Source organism: Castor canadensis, chromosome 10 (genome assembly GCF_047511655.1).
Source record: "Castor canadensis chromosome 10, mCasCan1.hap1v2, whole genome shotgun sequence".
In the NCBI taxonomy this organism is placed as follows: Eukaryota; Metazoa; Chordata; class Mammalia; order Rodentia; family Castoridae; genus Castor; species Castor canadensis.
Window position 1 is genome coordinate 116,306,100 of NC_133395.1, and position 20,339 is coordinate 116,326,438.

The 20,339-nt window shown below is 36.0% G+C and overlaps 1 protein-coding gene across 3 annotated transcripts in view; it reads right to left on the reverse strand.

Annotated features, from left to right (window-relative positions):
• Dennd6a (DENN domain containing 6A) overlaps nt 1-20,339 on the reverse strand; it is a 55,347-nt gene that overhangs the window by 19,258 nt on the left and 15,750 nt on the right. The window contains exons 2-12 of one of the 3 annotated variants that reach the window (XM_074044021.1): nt 17,395-17,433; nt 17,249-17,291; nt 15,372-15,484; nt 12,959-13,039; nt 11,738-11,843; nt 10,929-11,008; nt 9,631-9,693; nt 8,595-8,650; nt 4,799-4,921; nt 3,927-4,022; nt 1,036-1,130 (exon numbers count right to left, since the gene is read on the reverse strand). In XM_074044021.1, coding sequence (XP_073900122.1) covers nt 1,036-1,130; nt 3,927-4,022; nt 4,799-4,921; nt 8,595-8,650; nt 9,631-9,693; nt 10,929-11,008; nt 11,738-11,843; nt 12,959-13,039; nt 15,372-15,484; nt 17,249-17,291; nt 17,395-17,433 — 895 coding nt within the window. The remainder of the gene's footprint in view (nt 1-1,035; nt 1,131-3,926; nt 4,023-4,798; nt 4,922-8,594; nt 8,651-9,630; nt 9,694-10,928; nt 11,009-11,737; nt 11,844-12,958; nt 13,040-15,371; nt 15,485-17,248; nt 17,292-17,394; nt 17,434-20,339) is intronic. The other 2 variants (XM_074044022.1, XM_074044023.1) reach the window with 2 other exon arrangements.

A 20,339-nucleotide genomic window follows, 5' to 3' on the forward strand; every position in this document is an offset into this window, starting at 1 on the left:
GAGCACCATGTCCAGGCATGTCAGGCACTGCCACAGTAGTGCTTCCCAGCAGACAAAGAATTCTAGGCTTAAGGAGACCATTCTGCTTAATATCACACAGTGATTGCCCAGGTGAAGCCCTTTGCTCTCTCCTCCATTTTATAAGACTTCTAAGGATTTCAGTGTAAAACGAGTCAGTATTTATAAATAATATGATTTAAATGTTATCCCTGATTCTAATACTTTCAACTAGATGTACATGTAACAGAAGGGGTTATCTTATAATCCCTTATTATCATATAAGATGTATTAAATGCATCTTGTATACTAGAAGGAATAATTTTTAAACACAGTGCAGTATAAAGTTATTAAAATAACTTTACATAGCTCACATTCCAGTCATTTTGGTGATAACTCAAGAATGCCCAGTAATGAATGTCTGACAAACCATTAAATTGTCATACGTGTTAACTAAACTTCCAACCTCAGATTTCATTTGCTTATCTGATGAACATTAATTAAACTTCTGCCTAGAAACTATGTCTTTTCCTCAAGGAAAGCACAACCTTTTGACCACTCCCTTAATACTTGTTTTAACCGAGCCAAGAACTTCATGCCAAATCTGAAATAATTCTACATTTCTATAAGATTTTCTTTAAGCAGTATTGGAAATCCCTATTTTATTGGATTTATAAAATAAAAAGCTCAAATTTTTGAGGCTTTACTTCTTATAATTCATTCAATGAAGCAAACTATAGATTTGCTTTTTGGTAGGAGAGATCACAGGACACGTGTGTGTGTGTGTGTGTGTGTGTGTGTGTGTGTGTGTGTGTGTTTGGTAGGAGAGATCACAGGACGTGTGTGTGTGTGTGTGTGTGTGTGTGTGTGTGTCTACATGTTTTACTGTGAAGTTGTATCCTTCTCCAAAGGCCCTTATTAGGCTGTGTCAAAGAAAGTTATAGTAACACAAAACTAAGGAATGAAGACAAAGGGGAAGAAATAAATCTGTTCAGTCAAATTACACACTAAAAACAGGACACCATGTTTATACTTTACCTGCAGGTTTAAGGTCTCCTATCCGAATAATGTGTGGCCAGTGCTGGAGTGTTTTAGCAAAAAAAGGGTTGGTTACTCCTAATATGACTGAGGGCCTATAGAAAAACATAAAACAAAACAAAAGGGTGAGAAAAAGATGAATGTTAAATTGGCAAGAAAAATTTATAATTTCTTTTGCATGAACAATGAATGCATAGATTGTCTTCTCTTTTACTCAATGTATTATGTTTTAACTACATACCAGGCAACACATTTAGCACTAGGCATATAAAGATGAAAAGACATTATCCTTACAACAGCACATAGGAAGAAGGATATACATATCCAATCATGATATAAAAATCTTAAAAGATGCTGGGTGCTGCTGGCTCACGCCTGTAATCCTAGCTACTCAGGAGGCAGAGATCAGGAGGATCTCGGTTCGAAGCCAGCCTGGGCAAATAGTTGCCGAGACCCTATCTCGAAAATACCCATCACAAAAAGGGCTGGCAGAGTGGCTCAAGGTGAGGGCCCTAAGTTCAAGCCCTAGTATCATGCAAAAAAACAAACAAACAAACAAAAAAACCTTAAAAGACACTGAAGGTGGAATAAAATGCACAACGATCACAAAGAAGAACCTATGGTCTACCAGACTAAAGCATAGCTTCACCAAAGAGATGACATTGACATAAGACATGAAAGATGAGTAGGAACTTTTTGTTAAGTAGATAAGGGAGGAAAGGGTGATGTGGGAGAACAAGCAGTATGTGCCATGCTTGGAGATGGTTCTCACCAAGAACCATAGAACTGCACATAGTTCAGCATTCCTGGAGCACAGAATGAGAAGGATAAATAGCCGGAAATGACAGTAGATGGAAATTCTAAGTTTATATGGTAAGAAATTTACATGTTATTTTGCTGGGGGTGTGGTAGAACGTTTGCCTAGCAAGCATAAAGCCTTGAGTTCAAACCCTAGTACCACAAAAAAAAAAAAAAAGAAAGAAAAAAGAAAAAGGAAAAGGAAAGAAAAAGAAATTTAGATGTTACCTTACAGGCAAAAGGAAGTCACTAGAAAATCAAATGAAAGGATGCCACACAAAGAGAAAGATTACTATAGTGGAAATCTGGAAGATGCCCTACAAGTATGGGAGGGTTTGGGGGAAAGCCTAGACACAGCAAGACTGGGAAAGGAGCTAAGAAAGAAAATAATAAACATTCTAAGAGACATTTTAGGATGCTGAAGTGACAGAATTTGGTTAAAATCTGATGTGGGCCATGTTAAGAAGCAGAAATTTAAGATAACTTAAGTTCTGATAACTAAGCAAAAAGTAGTGCCATTTGTGAAAAAAGGAAGCATGAGACAGGGTAGAAAAAAGATAGCAGCTAAAAACATTCAGTCTGAAACTGTTTGGTTTCAGATTCAATAATATGCACAGGGTATTACTTAAGCAAAAGCTAAAAACCTTGTGGAGGTCTGGGGTAGGAAGTTTTATTTCAGTCATTATTTCAGGGTTTTAACAGAGACCATGGGTACTGATAAGATTGTTCAGAAAGAATTATCGGTATGAAATCAGAACCCAGATCATAACACGGAAGAACATCAGCATTTAAGAGGTTAGCAGAGAAATGACGTCTGCATAGGAGACTGAAATGTACCACCAGCCAGGCAGGAGAGTGGGATCAAGATTAAAATACTTTCAAGGTGAAAACTACAAATGTAGCCAGGCAAAGAGGGGCACATCTGTAATCGTGGTCTTGGGAGGAGGAGGCAAGAGGTAGTTCAAGGCTACCCTGGGGCTACAGATTAAGACTGTCTCAAAAACAACAACAAAAAAAAAGGTGTAAATGTTACAAGAAAGAGAAGGTGGGGAAATGATGAGGCAGTAAGAAGAGGAGGGGTTTTTGGTTTTTTGGTTTTTTGGTTTTCTAAGTCAGGATCTCATTTTCTAGCCCAAGCTGCCCTGGAATTCACTATGTAGCATAGATTGGCCTCAAACTCATGACCCTTCTCTCCTGCCTCCACCTCCCAAGATGCTAGCATTTCAAACATGCACACAACACCCAGCAAGAGGAGTGTATTGATAACTTTATATACAAAGTCCATTTAGAAACAAATTCAGTGAATATTGAGAAGTCAGCCTGAGGCTGACTGAGAAGCAACCAAAAAATCAAGGTGGAGAAAGTAAATAGATTTTTGTTGTTATTGTTCTACAACTTAGCTATAAAAAGAAGATAAGAAATAACAGAGCAGGTACTAAAAGGAAAAGGCTTAGAATTTTTCCCTTCTACAGATTAGAGAAATTTTTTTCATAATGACAGTAGAATCAAAAATCTGAGGCTAGGCACAGTGGCTAATGCCTATAATCCCAGCATTCTCTGGAGGTAGAGATCCAGAAGACTGTGGTTACAGGTTAACCCTGGCAAAAAATGGGTGAGATCCCATCTCAAACCAATAAAAAGCTGAACATGGTGGCACGCCTGTCATCCCAGCTACATGGGAGGTATAAACAAGAGGATCATGGTCCAGGCCATCCCTGGGCAAGAACACAAGACCCTATTCAAAAAAATAAAGCCAAAAGGGCTAGAGGCATGGCACACCTGGTAGAGCACATGCCTAGTAAGTACAAGGCCCTCAATTCAAACCCCAGCACCAAAAAAAAAAAAAAAGGTACAATATGAAGACTATTAATCATAATACTGATTCCATAAACTAAAATCACTCAAAGAAATTAAGAAATTAAGTTCCTAAGTCTTGAAATGTTAAATTATTACCAGAAACTACTCAAGTCTTCCTAAAGTCAATTTGCCAATAAGCTTAAAATTTAAATAGAAATTATAAGACCAAAACAAGTTTACCTAATTTTGGTCATAAAGGTAATACCTGGTCAATAAAAGTTACTTTGTTTACTCACGGAGCTTGTGTACGCGTAGTATATTCTTTGAATTCACTATCATGAATCGTGAAATAAGGTCGGAAATCACTGAAGTACTTCAATGGAGAAATACAGCTGTGTAGCAAGAAGAGCATACAAAACAAAGGACACAGAAATTCAAGGCTCTACTCCATAACTGTGAAACATCCAAGTAAACAGTATATACCCAATGGGAGTTTATTTCAAAATGGTAAACTCATTTTAGGGAAATAAAAATACAAATGGAAATATGCAATGTGGGACATATTGAAAACACACTGGTCAGATTATCTGGGTAAGGGGGTACATGCCTGTAATCCCAGATACTTGGGATGCTGAAGCAGGAGGATCACAAGTTCAAGGACTGCCTGTGCTAAATAGTAAGTCTGAGGCCAGTCTAGGTAACTTAGCAAGACCCTGGCTCAAAATTTTAAAATGTGCAGGGACTACAGCTCAATGGTAGGGCACTTGCCTAGCATGTGTGAGGCCCTAAATTCAACCCCCAAATCCCCAGTACCACACATACACATACAAAAAAAAAAGTCACTAGTCTTGGGGCATAAGATAGGATGAAGTTCTGGCTCTGCCATTCACTAGCTATGTGACTTTGATTAAACACTAACCATTCACACAACGAATATTTATCAAGACTAACTTCACATAAGTAAATGATTGTGCTCACCACTCAGGGCAACAAAACATGTTTCCAGTCCTCATAAAACGTGAATCCATTTTCTCATTCTTAAAATGGTGCTATAAGCAGCACCAGTCTGCCAGGGTTGTATTGTGGACCAATGCAATAATGTGTAGGGAAACATACCACAGATGTGAAAGTGCTGCAAATATGACCATTGGAAGGCAAATATACTCACTTAACAAGAGCCAGTACAGTCTCTGAGGACTCTGATGGAGATGGTGCCATGACCACCAGGGGCTCCCCCAATAGCACCAGCTCCCAAAGCATCTGACTATGAAGAAAAACCGGGCAAAAACACCTAGAAGGTATTTACACAGTAGAAATATTGTGTTATTTATCCAATCCTGCTTTTTAAATTCCTATATAACCATTCTAAAAACTTCACATTGACATAAATTTGGTAGTAAAGAATAATGACAACAAATCACAAGGGGGAGCTCTAATACCCAACAATACAATTACTTCCTGGGCAGATCCTCCCCTGATACAAAGGCTGCATGTTTTTACAGCAATCCTGGAATGGAGGCCTGTGAGGACACAACTCCATTAGTACATTACTAAGCCTCAGATCCTTGGCAACTTTTACTTGTCTAGTCATTTCTTCTTTGTTTGGTAACAATTTTTCCTAGCAGATTAGAGATTAAAAAAACAAAAACAAAAACTTATCTACTTGTGACCATCATAACCAATCCAATTAGTTAAAAACACATACACATGCACAAAATATTAAAATAACATTTAAGTACCAAAATACACATTTATGAGATGAAAATTAAGGGGGCTAATTTTAACTACTCAAAGGCAAAAAAAAAAGAAGAATGTAAAGTATCTCCCCCACAATAGCTCAAGGATAAGGAGCTCTTGTTCTTGGTTCTGAGATGATTCTATCCTAAAGCAGAACATGGTAGGCATCTCTGCCACGAGGGGAAGAGTGCCACACTGACAGGCGGAAGGGAGAGTATGTCAGTGCTTGAGTAAGGTAAGACGGCCATCCATGTGCAGAGGTGGCCTGGGAGCCAGTGGAACTCAAAAGTAGTGAGGAAGGTAAATGGGGGTGCTGATCTGGTTTTCTGACCTGAAGCAGAGGGCAGCTCCAATTCCTATCTTACCAGTAGGTTGAATAGGTAGTCCATGGTGTGAGAGCACCCTGACACAAGTGGTCAGGCTGGGAGAATGGGGCTAACATCATAACATAGGGAGTGTAAGCACACAGTAAAGAGGACACTCATGTGGTACTGGGAGTGGGAGCCCAAACAGGCAGAAGATGGCATTAACTTGAGGAGGCAGGAGAGTAACCACAAGAGGGTTCACATGGGGAGGGTAAGGAAGGTGTCAATGTAGAAAGGCAGCCAGATGCAGAGTATCAGAGCCCAAGAGGGATGAGAAAGGCATGTGCATAGGAACAGGGCTACAGCATGGATGAGAAATAGGTTACTAACAGAGGGAATGATCATATCAGTAAATAAATAGGAGTCAGCGTCTAAGTCAGGGAAAAGAAATCCAAATATGTAAAGGGAAAAAACTAGAATGAACCCTGTCCTGTAGAACTGGAATTGAAGCTATCGGTGATTTTTAATACATATGGATATGGAAATGTATATAAATTACAACACAAAATAAAACTTTAAAATATTTATATGTTTGTCTCTATATGCTTGACACACATACACACACACACACATCCTCACTCTATGCACCAAAAGAGTCTAAAACCAATGAAGTCTCCTAACACTTGTCTATTCTGCCAATGATAGAAAGCCAAAATTCCTTCATTCTCAAGTTATAAGGGGGATATAGGAGTGAGTGAGAAGGCAGCATTGGTGTACCTCTCTCTGTACTAGGAATCCACAGCAAGAATTACTGGGTAAATAGTCCCTGACTCTAAGAGACTCTGAGGAATCTCTTTCCACTGTTTCAGAAAACTACCCTCCAATTCCTACCCAACTTAAGAACAGAATAAGTGGATTGTTTCTGTGGTCAAGATAGAGCTGAACAAAAGGCAGAATCCATGGAATAGAATCATAGTAAGTGTTGGCTTACTCAAAGGGGAAACATGAGCCCCTATCCTCAACTGTATCTCACTATTCAAATTCAGACACCTTTTCAGGTCTCTGTCCTCAGTCTGGGTGTAAAAATATCACTCTAATATAATTGATACATATTTAAACTCTCACACTAATAAGCGTAAAATGAAAGCTCTATACACACAAAATAGAGTCTGTCATAGGAAACACATTAATCCAATCATCAGATATTCAGTGCTTGACATCGTACCATCACTGTGTAATAAACATTTTTAAAGGTTTAGTTTTTTCATCCCTTGAAATACAAGAATTAAAAAGCAACAAGCAAACTTGTACTACTTTGCAAATAGCAACATGTAATTTATATTCAGGAGAAGAGACGTGCTAATTAAAAATGTTAGTGATGAGGGTAATTGACTACCACCAGTGCACAGACAATAGGTAATAAAGGTGTAATACTCATTCTCGAAAGTTAAAGAAAACAAGTGTCTAGCAGTTGAATTCTGTATTAATTTATGCCAGGTCCTCAAGCTATCAGTTAATAAATCAAGTATCAAAACTATCAATAGTATACATCACTCTCAATGTATTTTTCCTGTGATATTCATTCATTTATTTTAGGAGATACCCCCTTTTTCATTCAAAGCTATAACATAATTTTTAAAGAAAGTTTATTTTTAAATTTTTAAAACTTTTGTACAGTAAAAATCACCCAAATATATAGAATAGTTTCATCACCTCAAAAAACTCCCTCATTCCCAATTCACCTTCCCTGCCCCAGGCAACCACTGATTTGATTTCTGTTCCTTTAGCTTTGCTTGTGCTAGAATATTACATAAATGGACTCATCCAGTGTCTTTCAAAAGTCTGGTTCCTTTGATGTTTTTGAGTCACTCAGATTGATGCATTTATCAATGATTCATTCTTTTTTTACTGTTAAGTAGTATTCTACGTGCATGAGTGCATTATATTTTATTTATCCATTTACCTGCTGACGGGCATTTGAGCTGTGTTCAATTTTATGCTTTTATCAATAAAGCTACTATATAGTATAAACATTTGCATACAATTCTTGGAGTGGGCAAATGTTTCTACTCTTATTAAGTAAATACCAAGAAGTGAGATCATTGGGCTATGCTAGGAGCAAGTGTATAAAATAAATCAAGCACATACCCCAAGCAGTTTAAAAGTCATTAAAAAAAAGACTGACCCTCAAAAATCCCACTCTATGTCCTTCATGACTCTTTTAGTATTTAGTGTTTCTCAAGCTGGGATACACATGAGGGATGCCAACCCAGATAGTCTTATTCAGCTGCTTTGGGTAAAGGACACAGATACTAGTAGTTTTTCTTTTTACTTCCTTCCTCCTTTGTAAGTGCTTGTTTTGTTTTTCAATTTTGCATTTTTAAATTTTTCAAACACACAGAAAAAATAGACAATAATGTAAAAACTCCCATTACATATCACTTAGATTTGATAAGTAATAATATTTGCCATTTTTACTTCATCTACTTTTTCTTACTGGAGAATGTTAAAATAAGGCACAAAGCTCATGACATTTCATCCCAAAATACTTTAACATGCATCTCTGTTCATTTCAAATATCTTAACAATACCATTCCCAAACCAAATGAAAATAAAAAACAATTTGTCTACCCTTTCATATCCAATACAAATTTCCCTAACTGTCAGAGCTCACAAATGCAGCCAGGGATGAATCATTGACTTTTATCATGTAAAACAATGAGGGACTGGGGGTGTGGCTCATGTGGTTCAGCACAGGCCTACTTAGTATGAGGCCCTGAGTTCAGTTCCCAGTAACCAAAAAGATAAGTACTTTCTCCAATTTTTTTCCACATCCTATATAAATACATTCATTTTCTAAACGAATTAATAGCAACATCAAAATAAGAGACAAGACAGTTAACAAAACTTTTTATTCTTTACCTGAAAAGATCCACCTCATGAACAGTAGGTAAAATAACAGATATGTTTGTATCTGCCTGAGAGATAAAAAAGAAAATGATAGAGAAAACATCACTAAAATTTACAGAAGTTGCTTTTTAAAATATGCCTACCTATCTCATGATTAATAACAGCCATTTTGCCTCGTACTTTTTTTTTTTTAAGTGGTACTGGAGTTTGAACTCAGGGTCTCATGCTTTCGAGGCAGGTGCTCTACCACTTTGAGCCACACCCTCACCTCTTTATTGTTTTAGTTATTATTCAAGTAGGGTCTCATGTTTTTTCCCAGTACTGGCCTCAGTTCCTCTTACCTATGGCCTCCTGCACAGCCTAGATGAAAGGCATGCCACCTCGCCCACCTTATTTTGTAGAGATAGGGTCTTGCTAACTTTTTTGCCCAAGCTGGCCTCAAACCACAATCCTCCATCTCTGCTTCCTAAGCAGCGTTGATTACAAGTGTGTGCTACCTGGCCAAGTGTCTATCTACTTTGTAAAGACTCTTTCTTCAAGAGAAGCAGGAAAGAAAATAGGTTTTACCAATCTCCCCTAATCCAGAAGAAGTAGAGAAAACACAGACACAACGTATACAGAATTAACCTGTAATCAAATGGGAGATTAGCTCCCACCTATATGATATACTGCCATTACACTAGCAGACAAAGTAACAGGAAAAGTCACTTTTCCTACTGCTTTCCAGTCTACTCAATCCTCAAAGGGAATGCTAGCTACCAGTTGAATCACTAATGAAAAATACAACTCCATTGATGAACAGAAAAATAAAAGGGAATCATAACTGCAGAATCCTTGCAAGTCTCCTTAAATCAGAGCAGGGTCACTCTTTTATGATAAAATTTTGACAAAATTAAAGCTTGTAGAAAAAATATCTACTTTAGAAATGTTAAAAAGTTTATTGCCAATTCACTAAAAAAGTTATTTAATGGGACATTTTGGTAATATTCAAGAAAATGCATTTGCAGTTTAAAAATTCTGTGATTATTTAACCAGAGTTCCACACTACCTGCTGAGTTAACTGCACTATTTGAGTTGTCCCAGGCTTGTCATGACATGTGGGAATCCGCACCTTAAAGAGAAAGAGAAGAAATTATCTTTGACTATAAAAGATGTGCTCTACCCTGAAATGCCTAAAAAGCTATAAAAACAAAACACTTACATCAGATTAAAAACTAAGGTTATATTTATTTTTAGTCACAGCAGAAAGTAAGGGAAGCAAAGTCTCCATGCCCACACACACAAAGAAATCACTAAGCCACTGAGAAGTAATGTGCTGAGAAACAGAAAAAGGACATTAACCTTATACTGCTTCCTGTTTATTGTTCTAGTCTTTGCTTCATTAATACACACACACACCCAAACACACCCTCTCAAGCCTGCCAAACTTTTGGATAAATTCAACAGGAAACAATGAGAACTATAGCATTACTTTTAATGACTTCCTAAGGAAAAAGGAATACATAGAAAAAAAACGAGTACATCTAAACAGAGAGCATTACCAGGTATGGCAGAGGATGCCTGTAATCCCAGCAACTTGGGAGGCAGAGGCATAAAGAGCACAAGTTCAAGGCCAGCCAGGACAAAGTCTCAAAAACAAAATGCAATTGAAAGGGCCGGGGGCATAGCTAACATGGCTAGAGCACTTGCCTACCATATAAGAGGCCCTGGATTCAATCTCCAGTATCACAATAAATTAATAAACAGAGAACACTGTCAAAAATAAGTCCACTTGAAAAATTGCAAAGCACTTAAGAATACATGCTAAGCTTGGAAGTAAAATGCTAATTCCTCAAAAACAAAACAAAACAAAAAAACACCTTAACAGAGAATGCTCAGGATGAACGTGTTTAGTCTAATGTTATATTTTAAGAAGACCTTTTAAGACTGAGAACCAATGGCAATAGAGTTGCAGAATTCTAGAAGGTGGCATTTACATTCACATGTATTATGTAGGAATAACATGCCTGTACAACCCTACAGGATGCAATGGGCCTGGAGGCATCTGGAGTTGTATGACTAAAGATTATGTAAAGCAGGCTGAATTGTGATGTCCATTGTGACACCCATCAACGACAAAAAGGTAAAAACAGTAATACTACTAAATGTTACTACAAAGCTAAAAAGCAAAACAATCTGTGAACTTCCAACAGAGATTTTTTTTTTTAAAGAGACAATTCCTGGCAGCGGCAGCATGGCTCAAGTGGCAGAGCACCTGCCTAGCAGGCACAAGGCCCTGAGTTCAAACCAAAAAAAAACAAAACAAAGGACAACTTAAAAAGAGACAAATGAGATATAAGCTATTACCTTCATTACTACCCCCATGATAGGCAGATGTAATGTTTTCCCTGGCACTGGGGCAGGCCATCGATCAACATCATTACAGGCTGGAAATATAACAAAATATTTTCTTAGTGTGAGTAGAAATATTAAAGTGTTAAAAATGGAACATTAGAAATTAGAACTATTTTCTTTGTAGGAAAAATATGGTTGGAAAAGGGGAGACAAAGTAAAAGAAAAGCAAAAATGATGAAAATATCTTATGTGGATATAAATTAGTTATAAATTTCTTGAAAGCAACAAATTAATAGGCTTACGTAATAGGATTAGTTTTCCTATTCTATTATTACTATTGAAATTGGCTGTGCATCATCTGGCAGAGGCCTTCCATCTATTTCAAATAGTAAGAATTTCTGTTCATTTGAGAACTCTCAACTCGAAATTCATTTATTATTATAATAAATATAATCATCTATGTTTTTAGACGAGATATCAAAAGATACTACTTTTGGTACTGGGGTTTTAATTCAGGGCCTCAAGCTTGCTAGGTAGGCACTCTACCACTTGAACTATTCCGCCAGCCCATTCCAGAAAAATTATCTTTTTTTAATTTTTTTTTTATTCATATGTGTATACAATGTTTGGGTCATTTCTCCCCCCTCCCCTCACCCCCTCCCTTACCACCCTTCCCGCCCCCTCCCTCTCCCCGTCACCCCCTCGATACCCAGCAGAAACTATTTTGCCCTTATCTCTAATTTTGTTGAAGAGAGAGTATTCCAGTAAAATTTTTAAAACTCCTTTATTAGGGTATATAACTCATAAAATGTTAAATTTACCTGCTTCTAAATAAGGTTCATTCTTTTCAAAATACTCTGGTGCTATCTGTTTGAGCACGGTGTGAAAAAAATGAATGTAAGGTAGTTTGCTGATCAAAACCAATGACTGGGGGAGACAAGAAACAATGTTTTTTAGTTGCATAATGATTGTAACTTAAGTTTGCCATTCACATCTTACATGAACAATTATAAGCTAAATTCAGCAATAAGGGTGGATTTTGAAATAAAAGGCTTTTACAATAGATGGTTAAAATATCATACAAAATCATAGCTAAAGAATGTAAAAAGTTTAAACTTATTACTACACTTTAAGAGCTAAATGCATATAAACAGATGTTCCTACTCTTCAGGAGAAAAGAATCACCTATAAACAGACTAACATCATGGATAATTTTCAAAGCCTGGCTATTGTTCTCTGTAGTACAACAATATTAGCAACTTAATAGTGACTTTTTAGCTTGACCACTTTGGATACAAATTATGCTGATTTTTATAGTTTTTCTTTAAAAATCACCTTTGTTTTTCAACTTATTATTTATTTAGATTTTTTATTAGCATATATTAATTGTTCAAACGGGTTTCATTGATATTTCCATACATTCCATACAATGTGCTTTGATCCAATTCATCCTATTATACTCTCTTAATCTCCCTCCTTTCTCTCCCTCTCTTTCAAACAGTATTTAGTGGGTTTCATTATACCATCTTTATATACATGTATACATGAAGATGTATGTGTATGTATGTGTGTGTATATACAAATGGATTTCCAACTAGCATCCATTAGTGGTCAGGGCAAATTTTGATCACAATGGAAAAGATAGATCCTGATAAATAGGACTTATATTTCTTTTTTTAAGAAAAAGATTACACATTAAAGATGGAAACAATAATGGCTAACAAGTTGCTCAATTTTACTCACTGGCTATTCAAAAAAAAGATACTGGAGGCTTTCAGTGGGTGTAACAATATTACAATTGGTTTATTCTTTCCCTTATTCCAAAATGTCAAAATTAAGCAGACCCTTCCATATATTAACTGTAATTTATTATTCAGAATCTAGCATAGAGGTACAAAATTTCAATAGTTAAAAATCTAGACTGGCGTTTATAATCTAAAAAGCACAAATAAACACTTAAAGAGCTTTAAAGACTTTAATCTAAAAGCTCCTACTTTCTAATCACAATATAAAAATACTTTATTAGTGTATATAAAACTTACCTTCTGAAAGTAGCCTCTTTTAAGAGTTTTATCTCGAACTTGTCGAAAATACACATATCCATAAAAATAAGCAGGATCTTTCTATGAAAGTGACAAAAATCATAATATAAATATATGTTAATCCATCCTTTAATGCTGACATCAGGTTTCTTTATAAACCCAAATCAAGATATAAGGTATACACAAACAGTTATGCTTTTCTACCAACAAATAATCACAACAGTAACTACCAGATAAAAACTTAACTTGCCCTAAGACAGTAATCTAAGTACCAAAATGAGACTGTTGCCCAAAGAATTTACTCATCTTTTGTTCTTTATTCACGTCTATAAAATAATATAAAACATTATATAAATTAATTCTCTATCTTCTCCAATGCCATATTTGGTTTCTATAAAATTCTGCATATAATTTTCAGTTTGCCAGGGCTAAAGGGTTAGTCTTTCACCAAAATGAAATATAAAATTTCAAGAGAAGACACAAAAGGAGTTAAATAGCAAACAGGGTCTTTTTTTTTTTTTTTTTTTTTCCCTGTCTTGCTATGTAGCCTCGGCTGGCCTCAAACTCATGATCCTCCTGCTTTGGCCTCCTTAATATAGGGGTTATAGGCATGTACCACCACACACCCAGCCCCAATCTGGTGGGGTCAGATATGTTAATACAGCCAGTTATGGTAATAACGAAACATTAGAATGTTCATTAACATACTATTTGGAAGGTAGTTACACTGCAAAACCTTAAGGAGCTTTTACATCCTAATGGAATAGACTGGTTCAGTTCCTTATTTGATTGTTACTTTTTAAATAAATATTTATTGACCATCTACTTTAAACAAGGTAATGTGGTAGGAAAGATAAAAAGATGCAAAAGACGTAATTCCTTAATCTAGGAAGGATAAGAAAAGTTCAAAAATGGCTATTATGTAATAGGAGTGTGGGTCCAAAACAGAAAGTGCAAAGTGTTACAGGAAGGTCAAGGGGAAGACTTGGAGGCAGCTGATTTTTAATAGGGCATTGAAGAGTGGAAATGATTTAAACAAAAACAAGAGCATTCTAGAGTTAAAGGACTGGGAATTTGAAAAATAAAGAGAGAAAAATACAAAGTTATCTTAGGAAAAAGAACAATTCAGTTTGGCTAACATATGGTACACATATTGAAGGAAATAAGGTTGGAAACTGAAAATTTAAAGGGTCTTATTTTGAAAGGTCCAAAAATTGAGTATAAAGAAACACTATCATTAGCTCTTTATTCATTCAGCAATTGGTAGCCATTTCAGACTCATACTTATTTTTGTAATATATATATATGTAAACTTTAGCTGGAAATACCGTAAGCTATAGCATGTTAGAAAAAACAAGAAGTGGGATGTCCTGGGTCAAATTTCTTATCCTCATAGCCCTCAATTCCCTCATCTGCAAAAGGAACTCTCTCAGAGAATTGTAGGGAGGATTAATAACATAACACATACTTATTAATACAGTACCTAGAACACAAAAGCCTTAAGAAATAACAGCTATTATTATTATCAGTTGGAAGAACATATTAATTGTAGTAGCAGTAGGTCATGGAAGGGAGTAGAGGGCTCTAAGAGACATTTTGAATGTTGTATCTTTTCTGAGAGGGAATTCCTTCCATTAGTGGAACCACGGAGGTCAATGGTAAAAGTTGATTTCAGGCAAATGATGTCAAGTTCACACTGTGCTGGACATCCAGATGAAACTGTTCCTCATGCAGTCAGAGATGAAATGATAGAGCACTAAAGAGAGAAACTTAGATTCTGAAATTATTTGAATTATTATAAAACTGTAAAACAAAAATCACTGAAAATCAAAAAAATTTTATTTTATCACAAAATAAAATGGATTATTACAGGGAATGACTACTCCAGCTGTGGAGGGCATTTACTTTATAGTACCACTGCAGACACATCTCAACACAGATTAACAAAAGTTACCTCAGCATACCCATCCATTTCTACAATTCACAATGGCATTAAACTATGTTTTAAGAGCTAAGCATGGTGATTAATGTCTATAATCCCAATTATTTGGGAGGTGGAGGCAGGAGGATTGAGAGGTTGAGGTTAGTCCAGGCAAAGTTAGCAAGACCATATCTCAAAAATAAAATACAAAAGAATGGGGGGCACTACTTAAGCAGTAAGAGTGCATGTAGGAGGCACTCTTCCTCAGGGTTCAATAAGTTTCAAGAAAAGTAACTTCATAGTTTCTTTCACTCACATGCTGAATCTTCATCAGTTAGACTGCCTTAAGAAATCTTGCTATATAATGAAGTAAACAAATCAAAGCAAAATATTTCTGAATGCTATCCGAGGTAACTGAATATATGAGTTCTAAAGTAACGAGTTTTAATGTTTCCTCTCACATGGGTATTTTTTCATGACTACTTTTCCAACCTTTAAGTAAACTGGTAAGTCTTTGTCAAATTGATCGAGGAGACAATGCAGTGACACCCTCCTTCCAGAAGACTGTCGAAATCTAAAACAAAACTGGGTATCTCCCAGACAACCTAATGAAAACAAAAATGAAAGAAAATAAATATTTATCCAGTTTCATCAACTTTAGAGCTGAAGAACTCTTATAAATCATTTTAACTCATCCTGTCATGTTTCAGAGAAGAAAAAGGAGAGCCTAAATGTTTGAGTGTTCAAAGGACATCTTCGCTGATTAGAGGCAAAGCCAGCAGTAAAACTCCAAAAGTTAGTTAGACTTGAGAAGAGCTTATATACCATTTTAGCAAAGAAATGACTAGACACAGTAAAAGGGGTCTGTACTTCTAGGAGCAATAAATTGTGGAAGGTAAAATACATGTGGAAAACTACTGGAAGATAAATGTTATTTTAGTAAGGTTCTTTCTGCAGATTCAAATCAATGCCATCTCCAGTAAGAGCTAAGAGCCTTCAGTGATTCAGAATGTGTCTCTTCCTTCTAGAGAGAGGCTGGCAAACACTTTCATAAAGGGAAATTTATGTCCTGTTTTTTACACATTTAGGAAGGGGAGAAAGTTCTTTTTGTATCTGCTGTTTCTCAGTTGCCTTCAGTTCAAAATAACCCTTATGCCAAAAAGACATATGGTGGGTGGGGGGGCAGATTTTCTGACCTCCTTCATGCTCACATAGGAGAAGAAGAGAGAATGCCACAACAGCCAGCAATGGTCTGAACGAGAACAATATGCTGAGAATCTACTGGGACTCCAATCACAGAAAGTCAGTTCATACTATAGACCATATAACTTGGCTCACCTTAAATTCTAAACATTCAACACAACACTCGCTACACTCAGAACTGCATGTGAAGATTTTAGAAGGAAAATGTTAACTGAAACAAGTATAAAGTCTACAAGACCTCACTGTCCTCATATCACTAACAGGCAAAAAACCCACTAAAGACATTGCAATCATTACATATCAGAACAAAAGACCTACTAGACTCCTTCAAAGGCAATATCTAAATTACCAAGATACATTCTTTTCGTTCAAGCCTGATTTCCAAATGTATAGAAAAATTAAACATCAAATCTCCCAAATCAGATTCACTGAACTCAATTAACAGGACATTAAAAGTAACTACAACAGGAAAAAGAACAGGAGTGACTCTGCACTATAAGGTTCTAACTGTGTGTAGTGTGGGAAAATGAAGGTTCTGGTCACTGTAAGTCTAAAAAGCTGTTTTAAAAGTAAAATACAAAAGATAACCTGAAAGATGTCAACGATTTAGGACCACACAAAGGGAGAACTTGAAGGGTAAAACCAGGCTTAATAATAAGCAAAAACTTACATAGTTTTTCTATACATCAAGCACTATTCCAAGTGCTTTACAATATATTAACTCATATAAACTACTGTAAATAATTGATGGCCATGTTTCTTAACTGGATTCACTTGTTGTTTAAAAAACTTACTGCTTTTATAGAGTTCCTGGCAAGCTCCTCAATTCTGAACTAAAAGTAAACTATACACTATAAACTATATACTCTATGTCTCCAAACATACTAATGCTGCCAACTTTCTATCTCTTCCCTATTCTAACAGTTTATTGCTCCTTGATTGTTTAACCTCATCACACACTAATAGTTACTTTAGAAGTTGAACCAACCAAAATCAGCAATGACATGATAAGGCATCATTAAACTAGGAATTAAAATCACTGATTTGTTGGGCTGAAATAGAGTTTGCATTCTAATATGCTATTTCAATAAATGTTCACATATTAAAAACACAACCAGTATTCTTAGGATAAAGCTCAAGAGTAACACCCCATGAAGAATATTTACCTGAATTTGAATCTGGAAAAGATAAATAGCAAATATTGGTTTTCTGAAAAAGAAAAAAAAAAGCTATGTATACTAATATACACAAATACCAATAGAAACAAACAGAAATGTAATAGTAGAGTACACATAGCAACATTTTTACTTACTTCCTTATCAGTAAGTTTGGAATGCTGAGGATAAATTACCTGGGGGGGAAGAAATAAATTTCGTTAGACATCTTCTAAAGTTCTAGCTGGCTATGTTCAAGTAGCTTTTAAGAACAATTTCACAGGCAGGTACAGCAGTCCCTGCTACTCAGGAGGCTGAGGCAAGAGGATCCCTGAGCCTCAGAGTTCAAGCCCATCCTGGACAACACAGTGTGATCATGCCACAAACAAGAAATGAAAAGTTGTTTCCAGGTTGCACTGATGATGAACTGACAAAAAAATGGAAGTGAGTAGTGAAATGAAAATGGTATATAAGTACATTTTGTTCTGGTAATCAGGTTTTTTGTTCGTTTGTTTTAAAAAACAGCTTATTGTTTTTGAGAAATGAGATATTCAAAACTTGTTAAAATGTCCTAAAAATAGAAAAAGAGGAACTATGTAAACAAAAAAATGTTTCAATAAAAATTTCAGTGTGGCTTAAAAAAAAACGTACAAACTGAAGAAGCTGGAAGAACTGAGTAGGATTTATATTAATAAATTTTGATTCAAAGGCTGGTGGAGTGGCTCAAGTGGTACAGTACCTACCTAGCAAGCATAAGACCTTGAGTTCAAACCCCAGTACTGCCAAAAACTTTTTTTCAATTCAAAATTATCTCTAAGGTAGGAGAAATCTTGAATTATCAAGAATAACATCAACTGAATTACTAATAACTCAAAGCTTACTTTTTTGAAACCTATAATCTAAAGAAAACCTAATGTATCTCTAAGCTATTATCTACTTTAAGAAATAATTTTCAATGGATTCCAAGAAGTAATATACATCAGTATAAGAGAAAAATGGAGAAAGAAAAGAATTACCTGCAGTTTAAGAAATCTCAAGGCCCATACTCCAGCATAAAGGCAATCCTAGTTCCCTCCATTCCTTTAAATAATCATTGTGTATTTTCCTAGACAGGTTGGTCTAACACCTGCAGTAACTTGCAACTTCTGAGGGAAAATTCCTGTCCCCCAAACCCTCATAAAGGAAGGAGAACTAGGCCAAAGTAGCTACTGCCAGAATAAACACTAGTCAACAGCAGACTCAAGGGCATCTCCCTACAGATCAACCAACTGCCATGTTATGACCATCCTGATTTTAGTAGACAAGTAACAAATCTATCAAAGTGACAAAACGGAGGTGTTCAATACCTCTTGACGGGCTGACTGGTCCTACATACCACTACTGTCCAGAGGGCATCTTCTGGCATTGGCAACAGTCTCTCTTCCTCATGACACCATCATCAATGAGCAGCCATTTTTCAAGCAGGACACCAGAGGCATGGTGCTAAGGGGCTAGCTGAGGTTGAGGGTTAGGACTACATATATACACACACACAATTCAGTCCTCCCTGTGTATCAGGCACTGTGACCCTGGTATGCAAACTTCTCAATTCTCAGGTCTTTCCTGTTTGGGCTTTTTGATGCGGAAACTTTAAATTCATATGCAATCAAATCTACCCGTTTTTTACTTTATGATCTCCTACTGTTCTTATTCTTACAAAGTCTTTCCTTAAGCTCATATCAATTAAATCCTTATCTAAATTATGATATGATTATCTTTTAAATTTTTAATAGTGGGCTGGGGATATATCTAAATGGTACAGCTTGCCTAGAATGCTTGAGGCTCTGGGTTTGAATCCCAGCACCAAAAAAAGTTAATAATTCTATGCGTCTGTTTTAAAGTGTATTAAAAAAACTAAGCTGCTGGTGGAGTGGCTCAAGTGGTAGAGCGCCTGCCTAACAAGCACGAAGCCCCTGAATTCAAACCCCAGTACAGATGAAAACAACAACAAAAAAACCCAAAGCAAACACAAAAAAATCAAGACAAACAAGTGCTAAGTAAAAAGAGGGAGGTGAGAGTAGGTGAAGAATACATTTTTAAGAAATATTAAACAGTATAAATACAACAGGAATGATTTGAAACTTGGAAAACAACAATTAGTTCAATTCTTGCATATTTTCTCCTAATATTTTCAGGGCTTTTCTTATTTAATGTTGAGCTAAAGTTCAAACTGGTTTGGTTTTTTGTTTTACTTTCAAATTGCAAATTTTCCCAACACTATTTGCTCCAAACAAAAAACTTTTTCCCACTGGGGCTATAGGTGTAGCTCAGTGTGCTTGCCCAACATGCACAAGGCCCTAAATTCTATCCTTAGCACCACAAATAAGATAAAATAAATTAAAAAAACTATTTGCCATTGATATGTTATGCTCTACGGTTCCTTTTAAAAACTGTTTCAATCTTTTATTCATATTTTACATCATTTTAATCAATCCTCTACAGTGAAAGAGCAGAAAGCCAGAAAAATCAAGTCCCTATAGCATTATTTAAATAATTCAATTGTGCCTTGGGTCAGGCTTACCTATGGATTTGTAGTAACATTAATCAATGTGTTGGGATTATAGACATACAACACTACACAGGCTTGTAATGAGATTTTCATAAAATATAACTAAATAAAACGTAATAGTAATGGTTGTTAAGTTTGCCATTTCTGCTTTAAAAGTAGTAAGCAATTACACAAAGTCTGTAGTTAAAATGGTATTTTGTCCTACACATAAAAAATGCAAATCGTGGGCTGGGGCTACCTCAGTAGAGAGTACTTGCCTAGTGCGTGTGAGACTCTGGGTTCAATTGTCAGCACTGGAAAAAAAAATACAAGTGGTCATTAGACAACATAACATGGGGACTCAATTTAGATACAGTGTATGTGTGGTATGTGTGTGTGAGACAGAGACAGACAGACAGATAGGCAGGCAGACAAAAAAGGCACGTATCTGTTCAGAGTATAGGGGCGAAGAGCTGTCCGTACTCACCAATAAAGCCACTAATATTCTTAGTAGGCAAAGAGGAGAGTAGGATAAGGTAAGCCTGCAGAAGTAAGGAGAATGAGAACTATGTTGGG